This window comes from Sus scrofa, chromosome 5 (genome assembly GCF_054392235.1).
Source record: "Sus scrofa isolate SSC_HxYL_T2T_F1_AM1 chromosome 5, Sscrofa_HxYL_maternal_Yorkshire_Landrace_v2.0, whole genome shotgun sequence".
NCBI classification, from domain to species: domain Eukaryota; kingdom Metazoa; phylum Chordata; class Mammalia; order Artiodactyla; family Suidae; genus Sus; species Sus scrofa.
The window spans coordinates 58,099,347-58,119,237 of record NC_139387.1 but is presented as its reverse complement, the minus strand read 5'-3'; the positions used below and the strand labels follow the sequence as shown (position 1 = coordinate 58,119,237).

Sequence of the window (19,891 nt, the reverse complement as noted above, 5' to 3'; positions counted from 1 at the left end):
ACACTCAAAGACATTAAAGGGATGATATTTAAGCTACAGAGAGTAATTTTCTATTGAGCAATACATAGCTGAAATAAGAGCTTTAAAACACAACTCCAGTCTCTCCCTCCAAATTAATGTAATGTTATTTCCCAGTACAGTCAACCCTTGGTATCTGCAGGGACTGGTTCCAGGACCCAGTTTACGGATGCTCCTGGTTCCCTACAGTAGGCCCTCTGTATCTGAGGATCCCACAGAAGGCAGCAGTACACTACAAATCACATGTAAAGATAATGTATAAGTGTTATTTCATACTGGTGAGGTTTGTTTAGATTTATTTATAGATTTACCAATTTCTTGCATCTCAGATTTTCCTTCTGAAGTAACATTCTTTTTTCCCTAAGTTATATTCTTTAGAATTTCTTTCTGTGAAGGTCTGCTGGTGGTGAATAATGTGTTCTTCAGAAAATGGTTTTTATTATTCGGAAAATAATTTGCACACACTCCTATGATGATAGGTTCTCCTTTCAGCACTTTCAAGATATTTTTCCCTCTAATTTCTGATTTCAATTTTTACTGTTGGAGGAAGTCTGCTTTTAGTCTAATGATCATTCTTTTGCCAGTAACATCTTTTTTCTTCCTCTGGTCACTTTTAAAAGTTTCTTATAATCATTAGTTCAGTTTTACTAAAATGGTCTAGGTTTGCATTTTTTAAATTTAATTGATGTTTGATATTTTATTTTCTGTATTTATGGATTACATTATTCTTTAATTCTGAAGAAGTTTCAACCTATACCTCTATTTTATAATTCTACAATTCCATTTAAAGAAAGAATGGAAGGTAGTCCTTCTCATTCCATCCTCTATGTTCTTTGTCTTGTCTTTATATTTTCTATATCCTAGTATCTAGAAAAGCATTTGCTTGACCTTCCAGTTCACTGATTCTCTCTTCAGTTATGTCTAATCTGATGTCTGTCCATTTCAACAGTTATATTTTCAGTCCTAGAATTCCAGTTTGGTTCTTTTTCAAAGCTATCTAGGTAATTTTGATATTTTCATACTGATGTTTGTTCATATTTTTTCTAAAAGGACTTTATACTTAGTTATACATTTTTATTTTTTAATTTTTTTGGCCAGGCCTGCTGCATGCAGAATTTCCCAGGCCAGGGATTGAACTCCTGCCATAGCAGCAACCCAAGTCACAACATTGACAGTGCCAGATCCTTAACCCACTGAGCCACCAGGGAACTCCTCATACTTATATATTGCATCTGACAATCCAATAAGCTTTCAGGCATATCTGTCCACAATTTTTTGTTTACTTTTTATCTCTGAGGACTCTCAATATGAATTTCACTGTTTTCTTGTGAGCTTATATCTGTTTGAAAGTGATAATGGGGTATTCTGAGAGCTTTCCTCTGGAAGAAATTTGTGTTTGCTTCTGTTGGAAGCCAGGCACTGCTAATTTGACCTGGGACCACATTAACTCCTTTATAAAGATTTAATATGGGTCATACATTAACATGGTCAATCCAGGGCTTAGTCTCCTGTTAGTTTTGAGATCAGAATTTTATAGTTCACAATGCTTGGTCTAGTTTTGGGTCCACGATTTTCTGTTTTCTCTTTTTGTTTGTTTGGGGGAAAAGTATGCAGATATTCTTGGAGAGTCTCTCAATTTGATGCCCAATAGTACATTTAAAAATATGTTTTAGCCAAGACTAAAGTGTGTTACAACAAGAGTCCTCCTGAGTACCTATTCTGGATATTAGTCAGAATAGCTTCTGCCAGCCACAGCAACATTATTTCATTTACATCTCTCCACAGTCCTCAAGGTAAATAATTTTATCCTTAATTGACAGATGCGAGGTTAAGTAACTAACTTTGCATAGCTAGTAAGTACGAAGCATTTACTGGCAGTGGTACTAGAATTTGAACACAAATCTATTTGAAGCCAAAACTTGTGATCTTCACCACTATAACTACTGCATCCAGACACAAACCCCATATAGACAGGTAACCCTTTAGAGGCATCTCTTCTCTATCTTCTCTTTGCTCTTTCTAGTTCCAGTTTTAGCATCTGCCTTTTAATTCCCCTATATCATGACAGATGTTAGAGAGGATGGCTATCAATAACTGCCAGCCCTTGATGCAAACACTGATAAGCTACTCTAAGTTTGGAGAGAAAAAAAAAAAAGAAGAAGAAGAAGTCAGCCAGCAGAAGAGATGGGAAAGTTTTAGGAACACCATCTGAGATATGAATCATAACATTTTAAAGAGAAGTTGCTATCATCTTCTTTGGACCCAAGTAATTTTCCCCATAGCTCAAATTCTTTTTTAAAAAATAAATCCATAAAATAAACAATTGTTCTCTCAGACAATATCTCCACATTCCTCAATGGCCTTTAGTAAAATTAGAGGTGATAACCATTGGATAGTCTCTTCCACTTGTATGAAAAGAGATTACCCAAGTTCTACTTGATGCTAGAAACCTCAAAGTAAGTCTTAAAGTCTCATATTGAGTCTTCCCAGTGAATTAAAAGCTATTCCATTACAAATTTTAAAAGCTTAACTCCACCATGATTTATTCTCTGTTTGTTCTCAAAGCTTTTTGGTTCCTTAATTCATGTCAACTTTTTAAAAAAAGAGGGACCAAGTTCTCCTAGCTACGCCTTCCATTAATAGTGTTTCGAAATATCTGTTACTAAAAAAATTCATCTCCTTAATTTAAGAGCATAAAAACATTTTAACTGATACCAAAAATTCATTAAATTTCCTTTTATGAGACAATTAAACCAGAAATTCACTTTGAAAGAGATTTTAAAATATATTTATTCACTTATTCATTCATTCCCTAAACATTTATTGGGCATGCCCTACATGCTGAGATCTTAAGGGCACAGATAAAAGGTTCTTGACCCCAAGCTGCTCACAGCAATACCAGGGCCTCTAATATGCCTACATGGAAACACACACTCGGCACACTGCTGCTCTTTTCGAGTGGTTGCAAATAATAATTATTTCCCAGGCCAGAGCCTTGAAAATCAAAAATGAATCCTTAATTTCATAATAGGACAATCTACTAGGTTACAGTTTTTATTTTTTAACCATGATTTGCCCAAATATGTACTGAACTCCTGTTATGGGCCAAATGACTGAGTGTTCAGTTCTTTTGAAAAACTGAGAAACAAGTTTTGAGAATATCTCATCTCTACTTTTATGTCATGTTACGGTAGAATGACTCAGCCAAGGCCAGTGACTCAAATCTATTGTGAGTAATGGAAGCCTTCAGAAATCTGATACAAATACCTAATGCACATACATAAAAAGATTTCATAAGCTTCAGAAGGGGTGCAGGGAGGTTTAGCTCCTCCACAGACCCCAAGACCAAAGACTGTCTGCTGACTTGGGGCCATTTTAGAGTGTGAGTCATGTCTCCTTCAAGTTTGTATTCCCTGGCCCAAAGAAGATTTCAAAAAGATATCTGCTGAATGAGCACCTCTGCAACTGTGTTCCGAAGCATGCAGAAGCTCCAGGGCCAGGGATTGAACCCCCGCCACAGCAGTAACCAGAGCCATACCAGTGACAACATCCAATCCTTAACCTGCTAAGCCACCTGGGAATTCTTGCAACTTATTCTTGTGAAGCTCCCATTTTAATCTGCCTCTTCCCCCCATGGACTTCCATAGCTTTAACCTCCACATATGCACTTTCCTAAAACATACACTCCAGACAACCCAAACTATATTCCAAATATTTTCCAAACTCTACTTTCATAATTTTCCCTTTCTCACTTCACAAAAGAAAAGCATACCTCCTATTACCCCAAATATTGCAACGATGCATTGCCCCAGAGTGTAAAAACCACCAGGACCACCAATGAAACATTTGATGGCAGGTAGCTTCTGAAGGAGTGTCCCCCCTGAGAAAAAGCAAAAAAGATCTTTATAAGAAATAGAAAGAGGCTTTGCCTTATTCTATCTGAGGGACAAGCTCTTAGCAACTCCTATACCTTATTTATAGGTTGAATAATTAGAACTCAGAAGTTATTAAATGAGGTTGCATTTTAACATTTACTTGAATAAAATACAGCTTTTTTTCTGACAGAATGTCAACTCAATTAATTTGACAAAGAGCACTGGCTTGCTCTGAGGACATGGAACATCCCCGAAGCTAAACCTGCACTTCAGAGATTTGGATAATATTTACCTAAAGTATCTGCACAATGTGGGGGTTCCCGCTGGTGCAATGGGATGGGCAGCATCTTGGGAGTGTTGGGTTGCAGGTTCGATCATCAGCCCAGCTCAGTGGGTTGGGGATACCATGTTGCTAGGGCTGTGGCTTGGGTCATGACTACATCTTGAATCTGATCCCTGGCCCAGAACTCCATATACTGTGGGGCAGCCAAAAAAAAAGAAAGTACATGCACAATGTGGAACACACTAAAAGCACATACTTGGCAACAATTTAACTTTATGCCAAAAATATTAAGTAACTTAAAAAAGATCAAGGAAATAATAATGGATTTAAAAAATTCCTTTAAAGGGTATTTGAACAAAAATATCTGCAGACCAATGGGGTCAGAGCTGGTATGATAATGAAGGGCAACCTTGTGAACAGGTACTTGCTGCCTCTACCTGCAAAACCCAGCAAAGGAAAAGGAGCGACAAAAGCAATGGGTTTGAAGATCCAACAGACTCTGCTGCCACATTAGAACAACTTCTCTTCTCCTAGCCCATAAAACATGCAATCAGAGGGTGAATGAGACAGCAAAGCCCTTTCTAATCTGTGTCCCAGGCACCCCAAAAAGATTAGTATCTTTTGGTTCTAGGCACCATCAGAAAGAGTTCACTTTACACCCACTCAACAACAATTTGTTAAGAGAGTCGATATCATGTGTAACAGGCACACGAGGAAATTTTTGGAGGTGATGATATGTTTATTACCTTGATGATCATGACAGTATTATAGGTGTATGCATATGCCCAACTTCATCAAGTTGTATACATTAGGAATTCCCATTGTAGCCCAGTGGGTTAAGAATCCAACTAGTATCCATGAGGATGTGGATTTGATCTCTGACCTCACTCAGTGGGTTAAAGGATCCGGCAGAGCTGTGAGCTATGGTGTAGGTCACAGACACAGCTCAGATCTTACATTGCTGTGGCTGTGGTGTAGGCCAGCAGCTGTATCTCTGATTCAGCCCCTAGTGTAGGAACTTCCATATGCTGTGGTTACAGCCCTGAAAAGAGAAAAAATAAATAAAAAATAAATTGTGTACACTAAATGTGCAGTTTTCTGGCATATCAATTAAACCACAATAAAGCTGTTTGTGAAAAAATGAGAATGTACTCCTAACAAAGGCTACAGCAGAGCTCCTGCTTACTGAGAATTTCTGTTAACCTTATTTTCGCTACAAAGCAGAATGATCCTCTATAATGTATGAATCATCATCATGTGTGCCTCTCATAGATATTGGATTTTCTCAAACCTGTTTTATCTTGATACTGATCTTTTTAAAGAGAATTTTGTAGTGAACACTCATAGTGCTTGTAACTCTTGTGGAAGATTTTGAAAAGAATCGAGACTCTGGAAGACAGCTATGAAAATTAGTGGTACTTAAGCATTTCCACTGCACATCTTTGCCTGGTGAACTTAATTTACAGTCACATGAAAGTCCAAGACACTGCCAACATCTTGGGTTTGTACAGCCTTGAGAGAAGACTACAAGATCGAAATAAAAACTTCCTGAATCCAACACTCTCTTCTCCTGAGGAGGAACCACTTCCTGTTCCTCAGACTTTCTACATATGTGTCCCTAAACCATACTATTAGTTTTATTTTTAACTTTATATGGAAATCCTACTGTATTTTTTATGACTCACTTTTTCTCAATATCAGGTTTGTGGCGTTCACTCACTTTATCGTGGGTCATCATAGGGCGGCAAAGCATTCCATGTCCCCATTCATTTATTCATCCCACTGTGGATGCACAATCAACTAGTTTATTTTATTTTGTCTTTTTAGGACCACACCTGCAGCATATGGAAGTTCCTAGGCTAGGAGTTGAATTGGAGGTGCAGTTGCTGGCCTAAGCCACAGTCACAGCAACACAGGATTCTTAACCCACTGAACGAGGCCAGGGATCAAGCCCATGTCCTCATGGATACTAGTCAGATCTGTCACCACCGTGCCATGACATGAACTCCCAAAATCAACTATTTTAATTTTTAGTTATTTTTACTATACAAATTTTATATCTTTCTCTTTATAAATACTGCTATAAAAATTATTACACATTCCTTTTTTATAAATACTATTTTTCTTTATTATAAAATTATTATATCATATGATTATCACTGGAATCTAATATATGGCCAGTGTTAGGGTCTGGAACCTAATATACGACCCAAATGAATTTTGCCACAGAAAAGAAAATCATGGACCTGGAGAACAGACTTGTGGTTGCCAAGGGGGAGGGGGAGGGAGTGGGATGGAGTGGGAGCTTGGGATTAATAAATGCAGACTACTGCCTTTGGAATGAATAAGCAATGAGATCCTGCTGTGTAGCACTGGGAACCATGTCTAGTCACTTGTGATGGAGCATGATAATGTGAGAAAACAGAGTGTATACATGTATGTGTAACTGGGTCACCATGCTATGTAGTGGAGAATTGACAGAACACTGTAAACCAGCTATAATGGAAAAAAATAAAAATCATTATATAAAAGTAAAGAAATAAAAATTAAATTAAAATTTAAAAAATTATTATACATTTCTTTCTTATGAATATTGTTTTCTCTAGGAGTGGGACTGCTAAGGCATGGACCATGTACGCCTTCAGTGTTACCACATAATGTCAAAACACATTCCAGAGAGGCTATAACTATACTCCCTCCCATATTCCCAATTTCTTATATTGAACAAGCACAGATGATACTTTCAGTTGCTCCACATCCTCACTAACAGTTGGAATAACGTTTGCCAACCTGATGGATATGTAATGACATCTCCTGGGAATTTTTTATTCATAATTTTTCTGATTACTAAAGAGGTAGAGCATATATTCACTTATTGGCTATTTAGGTCTATGAAGTCTGGTTCAACTCTTTGACTTATTTTCCTATTGGGTTTTCTGCTTTTCACATAAAATAAATTTCTTTCTAAATTAAATATAAAAGAGTTATTCATATATTCTGAGTTCAAGTCTTTTGCTAGTTGTCCTCCTCTGCAGTGTGGTTGTATTTGCCTTACTTTTACCAGGGTTTTTTATGAATCAAAGTTCTTAATTTTCATAGGTCAAACTTTTCTGTTTTTTCCCTTCCATTTAATGCTACTTGACTCTTCTTACATGATAAATCACAAAACCTGTGTTATTTTCTGCAAACTTTCTTGTTTTGCTTTTCAAATTTAGGCCTTAACCTTTTGGAAACGATATCTGGTATGAGGTAGAGGTACAATTTCGTAGACACCTGTCTCAACATCATTTTGAAAAATTTGTCCTTTTCTCACTGATCTCCAATATTACCTCTGTTTTGTATTATGGGTCTTTATATATGTGAACCGTGTAACTACAGGAGGAGAAAGGAAAGTGCCAAAAATTAAATGTGAAAGAGAAAAAGTAAACCTGCTAAGACAAGTTCAACATAAAGAATAAATGCAAAGTAAGCAAGAATCATCATGATTAATATTAGTCAACTTTTAGTCAAGTTGTCCAAGATGTCCCTCGGTAAAATTCCACAAATTTTCTGTAGAGTGTTTGCTTTTTTGTCTAATTCTTAAGAATATCATATTATTTGATGCTATTGTAAGTGGTATATTTTTCCCTATTTCACAAAATAGAATTGCTGTATGCCTTTTGCTTTTGTATTCAAAAACCTTACAATACCGCATACACTTGTTAAGTGAAAAAACTTTCATTCCCTTTTCCAAAATGGCTTATGACTTGTGAAAAACACAATTGTCTCGTACAACACATGGATCATCTGGAAAAATGACATGTGTGCTGGTCACTGATTAAGAGCATGGGAGTTGGGTTGAGACATGCCTGGGTGAAGTCCCAGACTAAATACTAGCAGCTGTGAATATAAGCAGATGACTAAACTTAACATCATGCTTCTTTCTCTGTAAAAACACACATTAAAATATTTCCTATTAGGATTATTCTGAGGATTAAATGAGGCAATGCATATAAAGAGCACAGAATCTCTGACTAAATGGGTTGACCCAGAATTATATCATAAGGATTCTTGCTTGCCTTACATTAATTCCTTACATTGAACTTAAGTCTTCATCAACAGGTTTATTTTTCCTCTTGAACATTTAATATTTGACCTTTTGCTTTCTCTTTCTGTAGTTATAATTTTTCTCAAAATCATTGTCTCTGTATCTTTAATCTCTCACTTTAACTTTTGTTCTAATTAAATACTATTTTTCATGTGCCTTTAAAAATCTTACCACCAACTCCACATATTTAGAAAAATAGATTGCTTTGCCCTTCAATGTAACATACTGAATGTTTCATTCTCCTCCACAAGAACACTTTTTAAAAGTGTTCCTTTTTAAAACTTATTTTATTCCCAACTCAAGACAACAGTTGAAGTATTATACTATGGTTATCCAAGGTGTTATCATTGGGTTAACTGGATGAAACTGGATGAAGAGCAGAAAGGACCTTCCTGTGCTTTTTTTCTTTTTTTGAGAATTCTTTGTGAATCTGAAATTATCTAAAAATTTAAAATTTTAAATAATCAAAGAAAACTGTTTCTGTAAGTATTCTTTTGACCTTTGGCTCATTCTCGTCAATCTGAGCTACGCCTTACCCATTTTAAAAATTGCATATTCTTTTTTAAATGTGCAGGATTCTCAGAACCCCAACCCATTTAATTGAATTAAAGAGACAGCATCATCATTGGTGATTTTCTGACATCTTCCTGATAGGCTCCCACCCCCAAACTGGTCAAAACAAACAAACAAAGAAACAAACAGACAAAAAAACAGGATTGAGTAAAAGTCAATAACTAAAATAGAAAAGACCAATGTTTTCTTTTCTCATTCTTCCGAACTCCTTGCTATGCTACATTAATTATATCAATAAACAAATCACAATGAAAATGAAATATAGAGCACTAATTTGGGGTCATTCATTTAAGTTACTAACTCACAAATTTGCCTGGCATTTTTAATTTTCAGTGACATTTCTAAAACCAGTTATTTATTATGAAAGTAACATACCTATATTCACTGATAGCAAAAAGGCTTATCATACAAGAATGAATAAAAACTAAAATACAAATTTTAGAAAAAGTCAAATCATATGGGTAAGCATCAAATCCAAAAAATAAGGAATAGTCTGGAATATAGAAATAACAAAAACACAAAACTTGTAAGTCCATTTATAGTCTTCATGAAACCTAAGAGGACATTATAGCCATTAAAAAAAAGAATGTGGTACTATGAAAAAATAATCTGGCTGACAAAAAATAAAAATACGATTTAAAAAATGGAAATGGCAGATTACATGGCAGAATGAACACAACTAAAATGTAATTTACTGAACTGAAAGAGGTTATTCTTGGAATATAACACACGCACAAGGCTACATAGTACAAAGAAAGAGTTAAAAGTATTTAGGTAATAGATTTGTAAGTTCCAATGTCTATATAATAGAAAAACTAGAAAGAGTGAGCAAATACAATGGAAAGAGGAAATAATCAGGCATATAAAAGAGGATTCAAAACATTGAAAAAATAATTCGAAGGGTAGCTAACATTTATATATACATTATATATAATATTTCAAACATTACATATAATTAAAACATACATAGATGTATATACACACATATTCCACACATATATACATATGTATGTCACTTTATTCATTACAATATATCCATTGCATAAGCATTATTACCCCTGCTTTACAGATGAGGAAACTGAAGGAGGAAGTGTTAAGTAACTTAGTCAAGCTCACACAGCTGTGAGTGGGTGAGCTGAGAGTAAAAACCCAATCATCTTACTTTAAAGCACAGACTCATAACCACTACACCCCTAAGTGGAAGATTACAAGGACCTCTCATTAAGGTGCCAAACAACATTAGAGAAAACAGACCCACTGCAATATATACCTCAGTAAACTTTCTGGATTTAAATGATAAAAAAGAAATTTTTCTATAAAGTTTTAGTAGAGGAAGTGAAGCTTTTATGAAGCTTTAGCAGAGGAAAGAAAGATTTCCTTCAAACCAAAAAAATGAATAAATTTCCATTACATTTCTGGTTAGAAACTCTAGGTGACAGAAGATAATGAAACAGTATTTTTAAAGTTCTGATGAATATATGAAATATCTGAAAAAAAAGTTTATCTCACTAATTATAGTTATTTACAAAGAGTGAGGTTTGGGCTGATTCTGTTGTTGTTGTTACCTTCTTTTTTGCACTTTTTTTTTTAATCTTTTTCTTTTTATGGCCATACTTGTGACATGTAAGTTCCCAGGCTAAGGGTCGAATCAGAGCTGCAGCTGAGGCCTATGCCACAGCCATAGCAACACCGGGTCCGAGATGCATCTGCATCCTGCATTGCAGCTTGTGACAATGCTGGATCCTTAACCCACTGGGTGAGGCCAGGGATTGGACCTGCATCCTCAAGGACACTATGCCAGGTCCTCAACCTGCTGAGCCACAATGGGAACACCTCTTTTGATTTAATTTCTTATAATGAACACAGTTGTTCATGGAAAAACATTAGGATCGTTGTTATAAAAATAAAGACATTCACAATGGGTTAAATTTCTTAAATATGATGAAACTATAAATGTACTGGAAAAATACAGGATATTATTTTCTCATTGGAGGGGATATGGGTGAGGAAGACTGTCCAAAGAAAGATTAAAAAAAAAAAAAAAGGGAGTTCCCACGGTGGCTCAGTGGTAACAAACCCAACTAGAATCCATGAGGACATGGATTCAATCCCTGGCCTTGCTCAGTGGGTTAAGGATCCAGCTTGCTGTGAGCTGTGGTGTATGTTGCAGACATGGCTCAGATCCTGAGTTGCTGTGGCTGGGGTGTAGGCTGGCAGCTGCAGCAGCTCTGACTCAGCTCCAGCAGCTCTGACTCAGCTCCTAGACTGAGAAATTCCATGTGTCTCTGGTGTGGCCTTAAAAAAGAAAAAAAAAAAAAAAAAAAAAAAAGAGGAAGAAGTCATAGGTAGGAGGTCTTTCTTCCCTCCCCCACCAGCTGGGCCCCTCCCCAGACTACCCTTGGCCTCGAGGCCCGGGAGTGGCTGGGATGGGGTCCCTGGGTCTTCCTTACCTCTCTCTTTCTTTCTGTTCTTTGTCACTCAAGAACTCAAGAAGAAGAAGTCATAAAGGAAAAAACTAACAAATTTCATTGTACAAAAAATGTTGCATTCTAAAAGGACTTAAACAATATATGACAGACTAGAAGAAAATATTTGCCATATATACAGCAAAGAATTAATATCTATAGTAGAAACAGTTCTGATAAATCAACAGGAAAATAGTTTTTAAAAAGAAAAAAAGCACAAAGTGAGCAAAAAATACAAACAGGCAATTCACAGAAGAAAAATACTAATAGTCAAGACCTATTCAGTCCTTCTTGTATTCAGGAAAAAAAACAAAAACTCATATTAGGTAAAAAAATAATGGATCATTTTTCAACAAACTGACAAAAATGTAAAAGATGAATAACACATAATGTTTTCAGTATTGGGAAACAGGCGGTCTTATCCATTACCACAGAGGAAGTAAATGGTACATTTTGGAAGTGTAATTTCACAGTATCTGTCAAATTAAAAGGTGTCTGGTGGTGTGTCTGGACATCTATTTTATGGGAATACTTATGAATCAAAACAAAGCAGCATTGTTCATAAAGTGACATACCAGTGCTATTCACTTGGATAGAACTTCCTTAGGTGACAAATGCTTGATCCCAGAGTGTCTATTTTTCACTCCTAAACGCTAGTGTACACAGGAGAGCATAAAGGCAATATTTAACTCTTTTCACAGAAACTGCAGAGTCATTCTCTACAATGAACAGTCCTTGGAGAAACAGCTCACAGCTTACTGATGGGCTTCATCACCTAGAGACTGACCCCCAGACGCTCCTGCAACAGCTGCCAAGATTTCTGGAACCGATACTAGAGCAAGAATTTTCAACGCACTTTCCCAAATCCGACTGAGTATCATGTAATTATAATATCATATAATCATGCATTCTTGTACATTCCCACAATATTGCTATTTTCATGCATGCACATGCAGCAAAGTGGTCATTTCTTTGTTTTTATTTTGTAGTTAAACTGATATGACTTCAGTTCACCAATCAATGCCAGTCAAAGAATTGGAACTGAAGCCAACAAATTGGAAAGTAGCAGTAATGAGTAAGCAGGATATTACGTTGCTACTTTGAGCAAAACACTGGATTCACATGTTATTTTTGCCATCTCTAAAGGCAAGAAACAGAATCCCAGGGGAAGCACAAAATAGTGTTTGGATTCCCATAATCCTGCCTAGTTTATTTACAATTCCCCCCTTCGTCCTTCCTGCCTGTCCAGATGGTTTTCTTCTTTGTTTCCCAAACTGAATTAGTGCTCACTGCCTTTAAGATTTTAAATACTTCTAAAGCCTTCCTTTTTAGTTCCTCACAAACAGAAATCATAAACTCTTACCTTTGCCGAATTATGCTGGGGTTAGCCGTCACCAAATGACTTTTGGATCCAACATCCTTAGTATATTCACTTGACAAAGGAGGCAGATTGCATCTAGAGAAACAAGAACAAGCACTTCAGAAAGATTTACATACTTTTAAATCAAGTCAATTATCATGGCAAATAGGAATTTTACTAAGTCTAGCTCAATTCACAAATTACAGTTATCACCTATCCCTTTTAATGGGCATACTATGGCTAACTATTAGCATCTTTCAAATGCTGCCATAAAAACTATTTCTGTTTTAGAAGAAAGAAAATGTCAGCTGGAGAAGTAAGGGATTTATGAAAGGAAAGAAATGCAACTGGAATGAATTTATCTCACTCAAAATATATTTTCTTTATTTTTTATTTTTACAAGAAGTTCCCCTTGTGGCTCAGCGGGTTATGAACCCAACTAGTATCCATGAGGATGTGGGTTTGATCCTTGGCTTCACTCAGTGGCTTAAGGATCCAGCATTGCTGTGAGCTGTGGTGTAGGCTGGCACTGCAGCTCCAATTTGACTCCTAGCCTGGGAATTTCCACATGCTGCAGGTGTGTTCCTTACTAAAAAGAAAAAAGAAAAAAAGGAAAAAGAAAAAAAATTCCTTTTTACAGCCGTACCTGTGGCATATGAAAGTTTCTGGGTTAGGGGTCAAATCAGAGCTGCAGCTGAGGCCTAGCCACAGCCAGGGCAACAATGAATCCAAGCCGCATCTGTGACTTATGCTGCAGCTTGCAGCAACACTGGATCCTTAACCCGGTGGGTGAGTCCAGGGATAGAACTTGCATCCTCACAGAGACTATGTCAGGTCCTTAACACTCTGAGCCACAATGGGAACTCCTCCCACTCAAAATATTTTTGAGGTGATAGGACAGAGTGTATTAGACTTGAAATTAGCACTCAGGAGGGTGTGGTCCACTAGAGGACACAGGATCTACAGTGCTCTCTGTGGGTGCCCACAAACCTCAAGAGAAAAGGAAGAATTGTCTTTGCTTGTGTTTTTCTTTCTTTTCCCAAATTCTAAATTATAATAATACATTCAGGAGTTCCCATTGTGGCTTGGTGGGTTACAAACCCAACTAGTATCCATGAGGATGTGGGTTTGATCCCTGGCCTTGCTCAGTGGGTTAAGAATCTGGCTTTGCCATGAGCTGTGGTGTGGTTGCAGATGCAGCTCAGATCCTGAGTTGCTGTGGCCATGGTGTAGGCTGGCAGCTGTAGCTCCGATTTGATCCCTAGCCTGGGAACTTCCATGTGCCACAGGTGAGGCACCAAAAAGCAATAATAATAATAATAATAATAATAATAATAATAATAATAATAATAATAGTACATTCAGGGCAAACTCTGCCACCTAAATCAATGCATGGGCAACTTCTGTGTTGTGACCAACGTGTATGGTTAACTATGGGTGAAGACAAAATGATTTGCCATCTAAAGAAATGCAGTGATTTTCCACCATCCCAGTCTAGGCAAGGAAAAGAGTGCAGGGGACAGAAACAGCTCCCGTTTTCCTTACACCCACACCAGCCAGCCTGGGTGACGTCCTTGACCACAGTGTCCTATGACTGTTTATAATGGAAAATATTGCAGCTTCAAAGCCAAATCCCATGGCTTTTTGCCAGTGGGACATCAATGAAGTTAAGTCCTCTGCCTCAGTTTCCTTCATTATAAAAAATGAGGATAAGGACTTTTCCTCTCTAGTAAGGCTGTTGTAAGGATTTAATGAAGAAATGTAAAATCTCCAAAATATCATGTATCAGAAATATTGCATAAGTATAATTAAATATATATTACTTCAGGACAACCCCAAAGGAGTCTATAGCTTCCACTAGATTTTCTTTTATTACTGGGTCCTAATTTCTCCTCTCCACCCATATCTTTAAGTTAACTCCAACGACATCAGAGCTTCTCTGACTTTTTATTACTTGAGCAAACTAAAGCTTCATTTATTCGTCAGCAGAGATCTTACAAACATTAAAGTCTTTGCCATCCCCCAACTATTAACATTTCCTTACGAATTTCCCCCAGGACATGAAATTGTCTGAGCATTGACTCAGCTGATCATCACAGGTTCTTTGATGTTGTCTTGTGTTTACCCTGTGACTTCCACCACATCGGGGCATCCTAGGTGGAAACTTGTCGCAGTCGATGTGGAGTCTTCCTTTCATCTGCTCTTTGGTAACAAGATCCTGGTTCTTCTGGCAGCTCCCCACAGATTAATTAGTCAGCCAGTTGGTGACTTTCGCTGAGTGCCCACCGAGAACAGACACAACAGGCATTGCAGGGAGCCTAGGGGAAGCCAAGCCATAGAGCCCACTTGAGGCATCTGCAGTCTAGTGGTGGCACCACATCCCATGCGGTTGCTGAGGACCCTTGCAGGGGAGGGAGCTTATGATTTAACCACCAGGCTCATCCAGCAATGGTGCAGACTGTGGTCTTAACTGATCTTTGCACGGATGATGAGGACTTCCAGGATAAAACACAGGCTGGAGTTTGGACATCTGTCCCTTAAAGAAGCTTTGATCTTGATGGCCCTTCATAACATTTGAGAATCAACCACATTATATTAAACCTGTAGACTCTGAATATATTGCTAAAAAGTGTGGTCAAGCTGTTCTGGTATTATTAAATGAGACAAGCTGGTTTTCATGAATAAACAGTTTCCTTTTCCAGGCACTCCTTGTCAGTTGATCTAAGGTTCAGCTGTCTGGTCCCCTCACATCTCCTATCACAAAGCAAAGCTCAAAAAAACATTTCCAGACACTAAGTGCCAAATCCTACAGCAGAGGGAAATGTTTATAACAATAAAGGCAATATACTATCAATTCATTTCTGAAAAAAATGACATTGAATTCTGGCATAAATATCTGTTCTTCCAGGTAAACTTTCTCTTCAAGTACAAACATCTGTGATACTTCCCTGTAGCACTTTTCTTAGGAAAAAAAAAACAAAAAAACTATAATTTTAGCTCCTCAACTCCTAAATTGATAATTACAAAGATTTACATAAAAGGCGCATTTAAGACAGTCAAATTGTTTCTAATAAGGCATAATTGTGTAAAAATGTTTCAAACTTTGCATTATCTTTTGTTGGCACAATTAACAGATATTAATGGCTGCAGTGTCTTAGTAACTGTGCCCCATGATCCTGGAAGATGTGGTCACAGAACTGATGAGAAACGAATATACTTTGAAGTGGGAAGTAAAGGTGGGTGGGGAATGGGCCCAGTGAAGAGGAATCTTAAAAACAGCATAAAGTATAAAATTCCTTTGTAAACTGTACATACACTTAAACAGATAAAACACACATAACTGAGCATAATTCACAGGCACCAAAATTATGTTGTCCTCACTCATATTCCTGAGCCACTCGATTCCTCTCCAAGACACAACCATGGCTACCTCTGTCTTGCAGAACTCTAAGGTAAATTTTATTCAACAATTCTAATTTTTAAAGGATGCCTTTTGCTTACAAAGCAAATGTTTACTTTGCAAATGGGACACTGATTTTTGACACTAGAAGACATATTTGAAAAGGTCCACACAATGAAAATGATGATATTTTTACATTCTAATCCTGGAAAACATCTCAAACTGTAATTGGGTATACCACTGCGTGCAGGGAAAGCTATTTTTGTACCTCATCTTTTACTGTACCTGTCCATGCACCCCATAGTCTAAGACCAGACACGTTGTGTATTTCTAATATTTACTTACTAAACGTTTGATTGTGAACACATGATATTACCTCAATTTTCTCAGGGTGCTTCAAAAATGTATATTAAGCAACCATGTATAAATAGGCCCATAAAGGGTCAAAAAATAATAATTTATAGACAATTATCAACATTTAATTACTCTCATATCATAAACCATAAATGAGGCTTTTGAAAAATTCAAATGTGTTATGACAATGGCACCATTCTTGAAATTGAATCAAAGGCACATGTATACAGAGCTCTAGTTTTGCTGCTACCTTCTCTGAATCTTTTCAATTCTCACCTCCCTCACTATGCCTTGAACAGTTGTTTAATACTGGGCTGTGCGCCCTAATCACAGGTACTCATTAATTCTGAACTTAAATGCATCCATACTGATTGTATACAATGCAAACTTTGTCTTGTTTATTTGTTATAAATAAATATAGACAACCCTCTAAGATGCTTAGGCCTGGTCTTCTGCATGTTAAGTTTAAAATAGCCGTCTTCCTTGATGTAGTGACACACACAAGCACACTCAAGGATAATATAAAAATACATTTATGGTACTGCTTTCTTCCACATTGTACTCAGACCTCTTGAAATCACTTAACTTTCCTAAATCTGTGAATATCATATTTCTATTCTTTCTTCCTGATACGGTTTTTGGAAAGAGCAAATCAACTTACACTCGAGAGCAATATGAAAATTTAAACTAGACCATGAGAATGTGTCACAGTTTGGGAGATAGGCCTGTAATACCAGATAGGATCCGAATCTCTACAATGGAAAGGCTTGGGGAGTTGTCTGCTGCCATATCCTCATACAGAGCTGCAGCAAAGGTACATGGCGCTCTGTGGGTCACAGAATGAGTTTGTGGCGAGGGCTTGTCCTACTACCCCTCTCTTTTCTGTGCTGGCTCTTCAGTCTCTACCTAATGCCTATGCCCTTCTCGCCCATCTCTGCTCTCTCGGTGATTGTCTCCACTTCTACAGCTGAAATGCCATCTCAGCACACTCTCCCCATGGTTCACAGCCCTGTGACAGCACCTGGTGACCTCCCCACATCAGAGTTTGGAAAAGCTGGCCTGTGCCCGGAGTGGAATGGAGAGAGGGCTCCGTCCATACACCACGTCCCTTCAGAAGGCCCGGGAGGGCCACCATCTGCCTCTCAATCACCCCTATCACAGCACTGGCACATCTCCAGGTTCTAAGACTATGATGAAACTGTCCAACATATCTTTTCCAGCCCCAGCTAAGACCTAACGCATGATAGATGCTCGCTAAACAGATATTGACTTGACTTAAGAGAATGATGTTTTTATTGTCTCCCTTTTCCTATTGTGCATGTATTGCAAAAAAATAGTAATTGCAATGGAGAGGTTCGGAACACAGTCTTACACTGGAAAAACCAGGGCAGGACACCTCCATAAAGGAAAGATAGACAAGGGTCTCCCCATTCCGCCGAAGGCTTCACTGGTGAGATAAAGCCTTTGGAGGAGCCTTGTTCTCTGAGAGGAAACTTGGCCCTTTCCTGAATACACGGCTCCCTGAAACACTCTTAGACAGGCTTTCCTCTCCCCTATTCCTCTGCAGCTCAGAGGCCAGAGGTGCTTCCGTGCTCTCTCAGCTACCTTTTGCCACTTTTAGACCATTATCTATTTAGCCTGAAGACTAAACACAAAACCCAACCCCATCTGCTTCCCCCTCAGCTTTCCAGTCTCTGCGTTGCTGGAGGCCTCAGCCATCCTGACCCCTGAGCCTTTGGGTCCTGGTTCATAGTCATTCCTACTTCAGTGAGACTTTGAGGCCCACCTAAAAGACCCTCCACAGCACAGCCTGCACGTTCTGACACTTTTTCAGTAACAAACGTCTTCTTTTTCTGTAACACATCTGCTCATCCCTGAGAGAAGCTGAGTTCTTTCTTTATTTATGTATTTATGTATTTGTTTACGTAGGACTGCACCCACAGCGTATGGAAGTTCCCAGACTAGGAGTCGAATGGGAGCTGCAGCTGCTGGCCTGCACCACAGTCAGAGAAATGTGGGATCTGAGCTACATCTGCGACCTACACCACAGCTCACAGCAATGCCGGATCCTTAACCCAAGGAGCAAGGCCAGGGATCGAACCGGCATCCTCACGGATACTTGTCGGGTTTGCTTCCACTGAGTCCCAATGGGAACTCCTAAGAAGCTGAGTTCTAAAGTCACATACTTCACTGAGTCATTCTTTTACACTAGCTCTCATTTTCCCCACCTTCTCTCATCTTTCTCATGCCCTTGCCATCTCTGAATGGCCCTATCATTTGGCCCTATCACCCCCCTTCCTTTCTTCTTCACGCCTCTCCAGCCAGCCCAGACTTCAAAGGTGTCACTTCATGCTCTCTCCAGCCAGGATCTTCCATGTTGTTGCTTCCCACCCCTCTTCCCTCTCCTCCTCTCCCCCCCACCACCAGACAACCCCAAGCTTGTGTCAATCCAACCACTTGCTGTCTTCCCCTTTAGTCAAAATGACCCAACGGTGTAGGCTGGTGCCTTTCAGCTTCACAGTCTCTACCCTTGGCTAGATGCATTCTAGCAATTCCTTTACACAGCCCTGCAGAAACCTCCTGTTTTCCAGTAAAAGGGAGCTCACATCACTACTCTGCTCAGTCCCTTTGCCAAGCTTCCTTCTTGCTTGAAATGTATTCCCCCTCCTTCTTTCAGTTTTTCTAGCCCTACACAGATCCACTCCCTCTTCAAATCTCCCTCCCTACTTACTCATGCTTTTGTGAAAAGCAAAGCAGCAGCATGTGGAGAGTGAACTGAATTAATGAAAACATTTATTCATGGAGTCTGTCTTAGGATCAAGTTGTTAAAGTTGGAATCACCTGACTGTAGCATCTAAAATAAAATCTGAGTGTTTCCATTTTGGGGGGGGGGGTCTCTCCACGACCTCGGAGCCGTTCTTGGTTTTCGACTTTCTGGGGACCTGTTCCCTGGCTCCCCTGGCCCTCTCCTCAGCTCCCTTGTCCATGAACTTGAAGGGACCGCTGAAGAGTAGCTCCAGCTGATTAATCACAAGTGACTGGTTTCCAAAGGCCCCGGGGCTGGTGGGAGGGGTGGGGGAGAGGAGAGAAGGCAGAGGCCGCGCTGTGGGAGCTCTCTCTTACCGCATGACAAAATTTGCTTCATCTATTTGACGGCCACAGCCACTCTTCTTCAGAATCCCACCATTTCCCACCACCGCGCATTTCTTCAAGGGCAGCTGGAATGGGGTTGCCTAGCAACAGAAAACAAGGCGGGTTTTCACTGCAGAGAACACACAAGCGCTCACAAAATCATTGTTTACAGCAGACCCAGCCGGAGAATTTGATTGAAGACTGGGCAGAGTGAAAAGAGCATGTAGAAGGAAAGATGCCAGGAAGTTTGTAAGGGACAAACTAGTCTGTTCCTTTGAAATAAAAGAAGAAGAAAAAAATTTAATTCCCTAAAGCGTATTTCACACAACAACATATTTTTGGTA

The 19,891-nt window shown here is 38.6% G+C and overlaps 1 protein-coding gene across 5 annotated transcripts in view; it reads right to left on the bottom strand.

The window, feature by feature from the left end:
- The window catches only part of ST8SIA1 (ST8 alpha-N-acetyl-neuraminide alpha-2,8-sialyltransferase 1), a 151,506-nt gene that overhangs the window by 50,600 nt on the left and 81,015 nt on the right, over positions 1 to 19,891 (bottom strand). For 3 of the 5 annotated variants that reach the window (XM_084956593.1, XM_021092234.2, XM_084956596.1), the window contains 2 exons: positions 19,539 to 19,648; positions 12,665 to 12,757 (listed from right to left, as the gene is read on the bottom strand). In XM_084956593.1, coding sequence (XP_084812719.1) covers positions 12,665 to 12,757; positions 19,539 to 19,648 — 203 coding nt within the window. The remainder of the gene's footprint in view (positions 1 to 12,664; positions 12,758 to 19,538; positions 19,649 to 19,891) is intronic. The other 2 variants (XM_084956594.1, XM_084956595.1) reach the window with 1 other exon arrangement.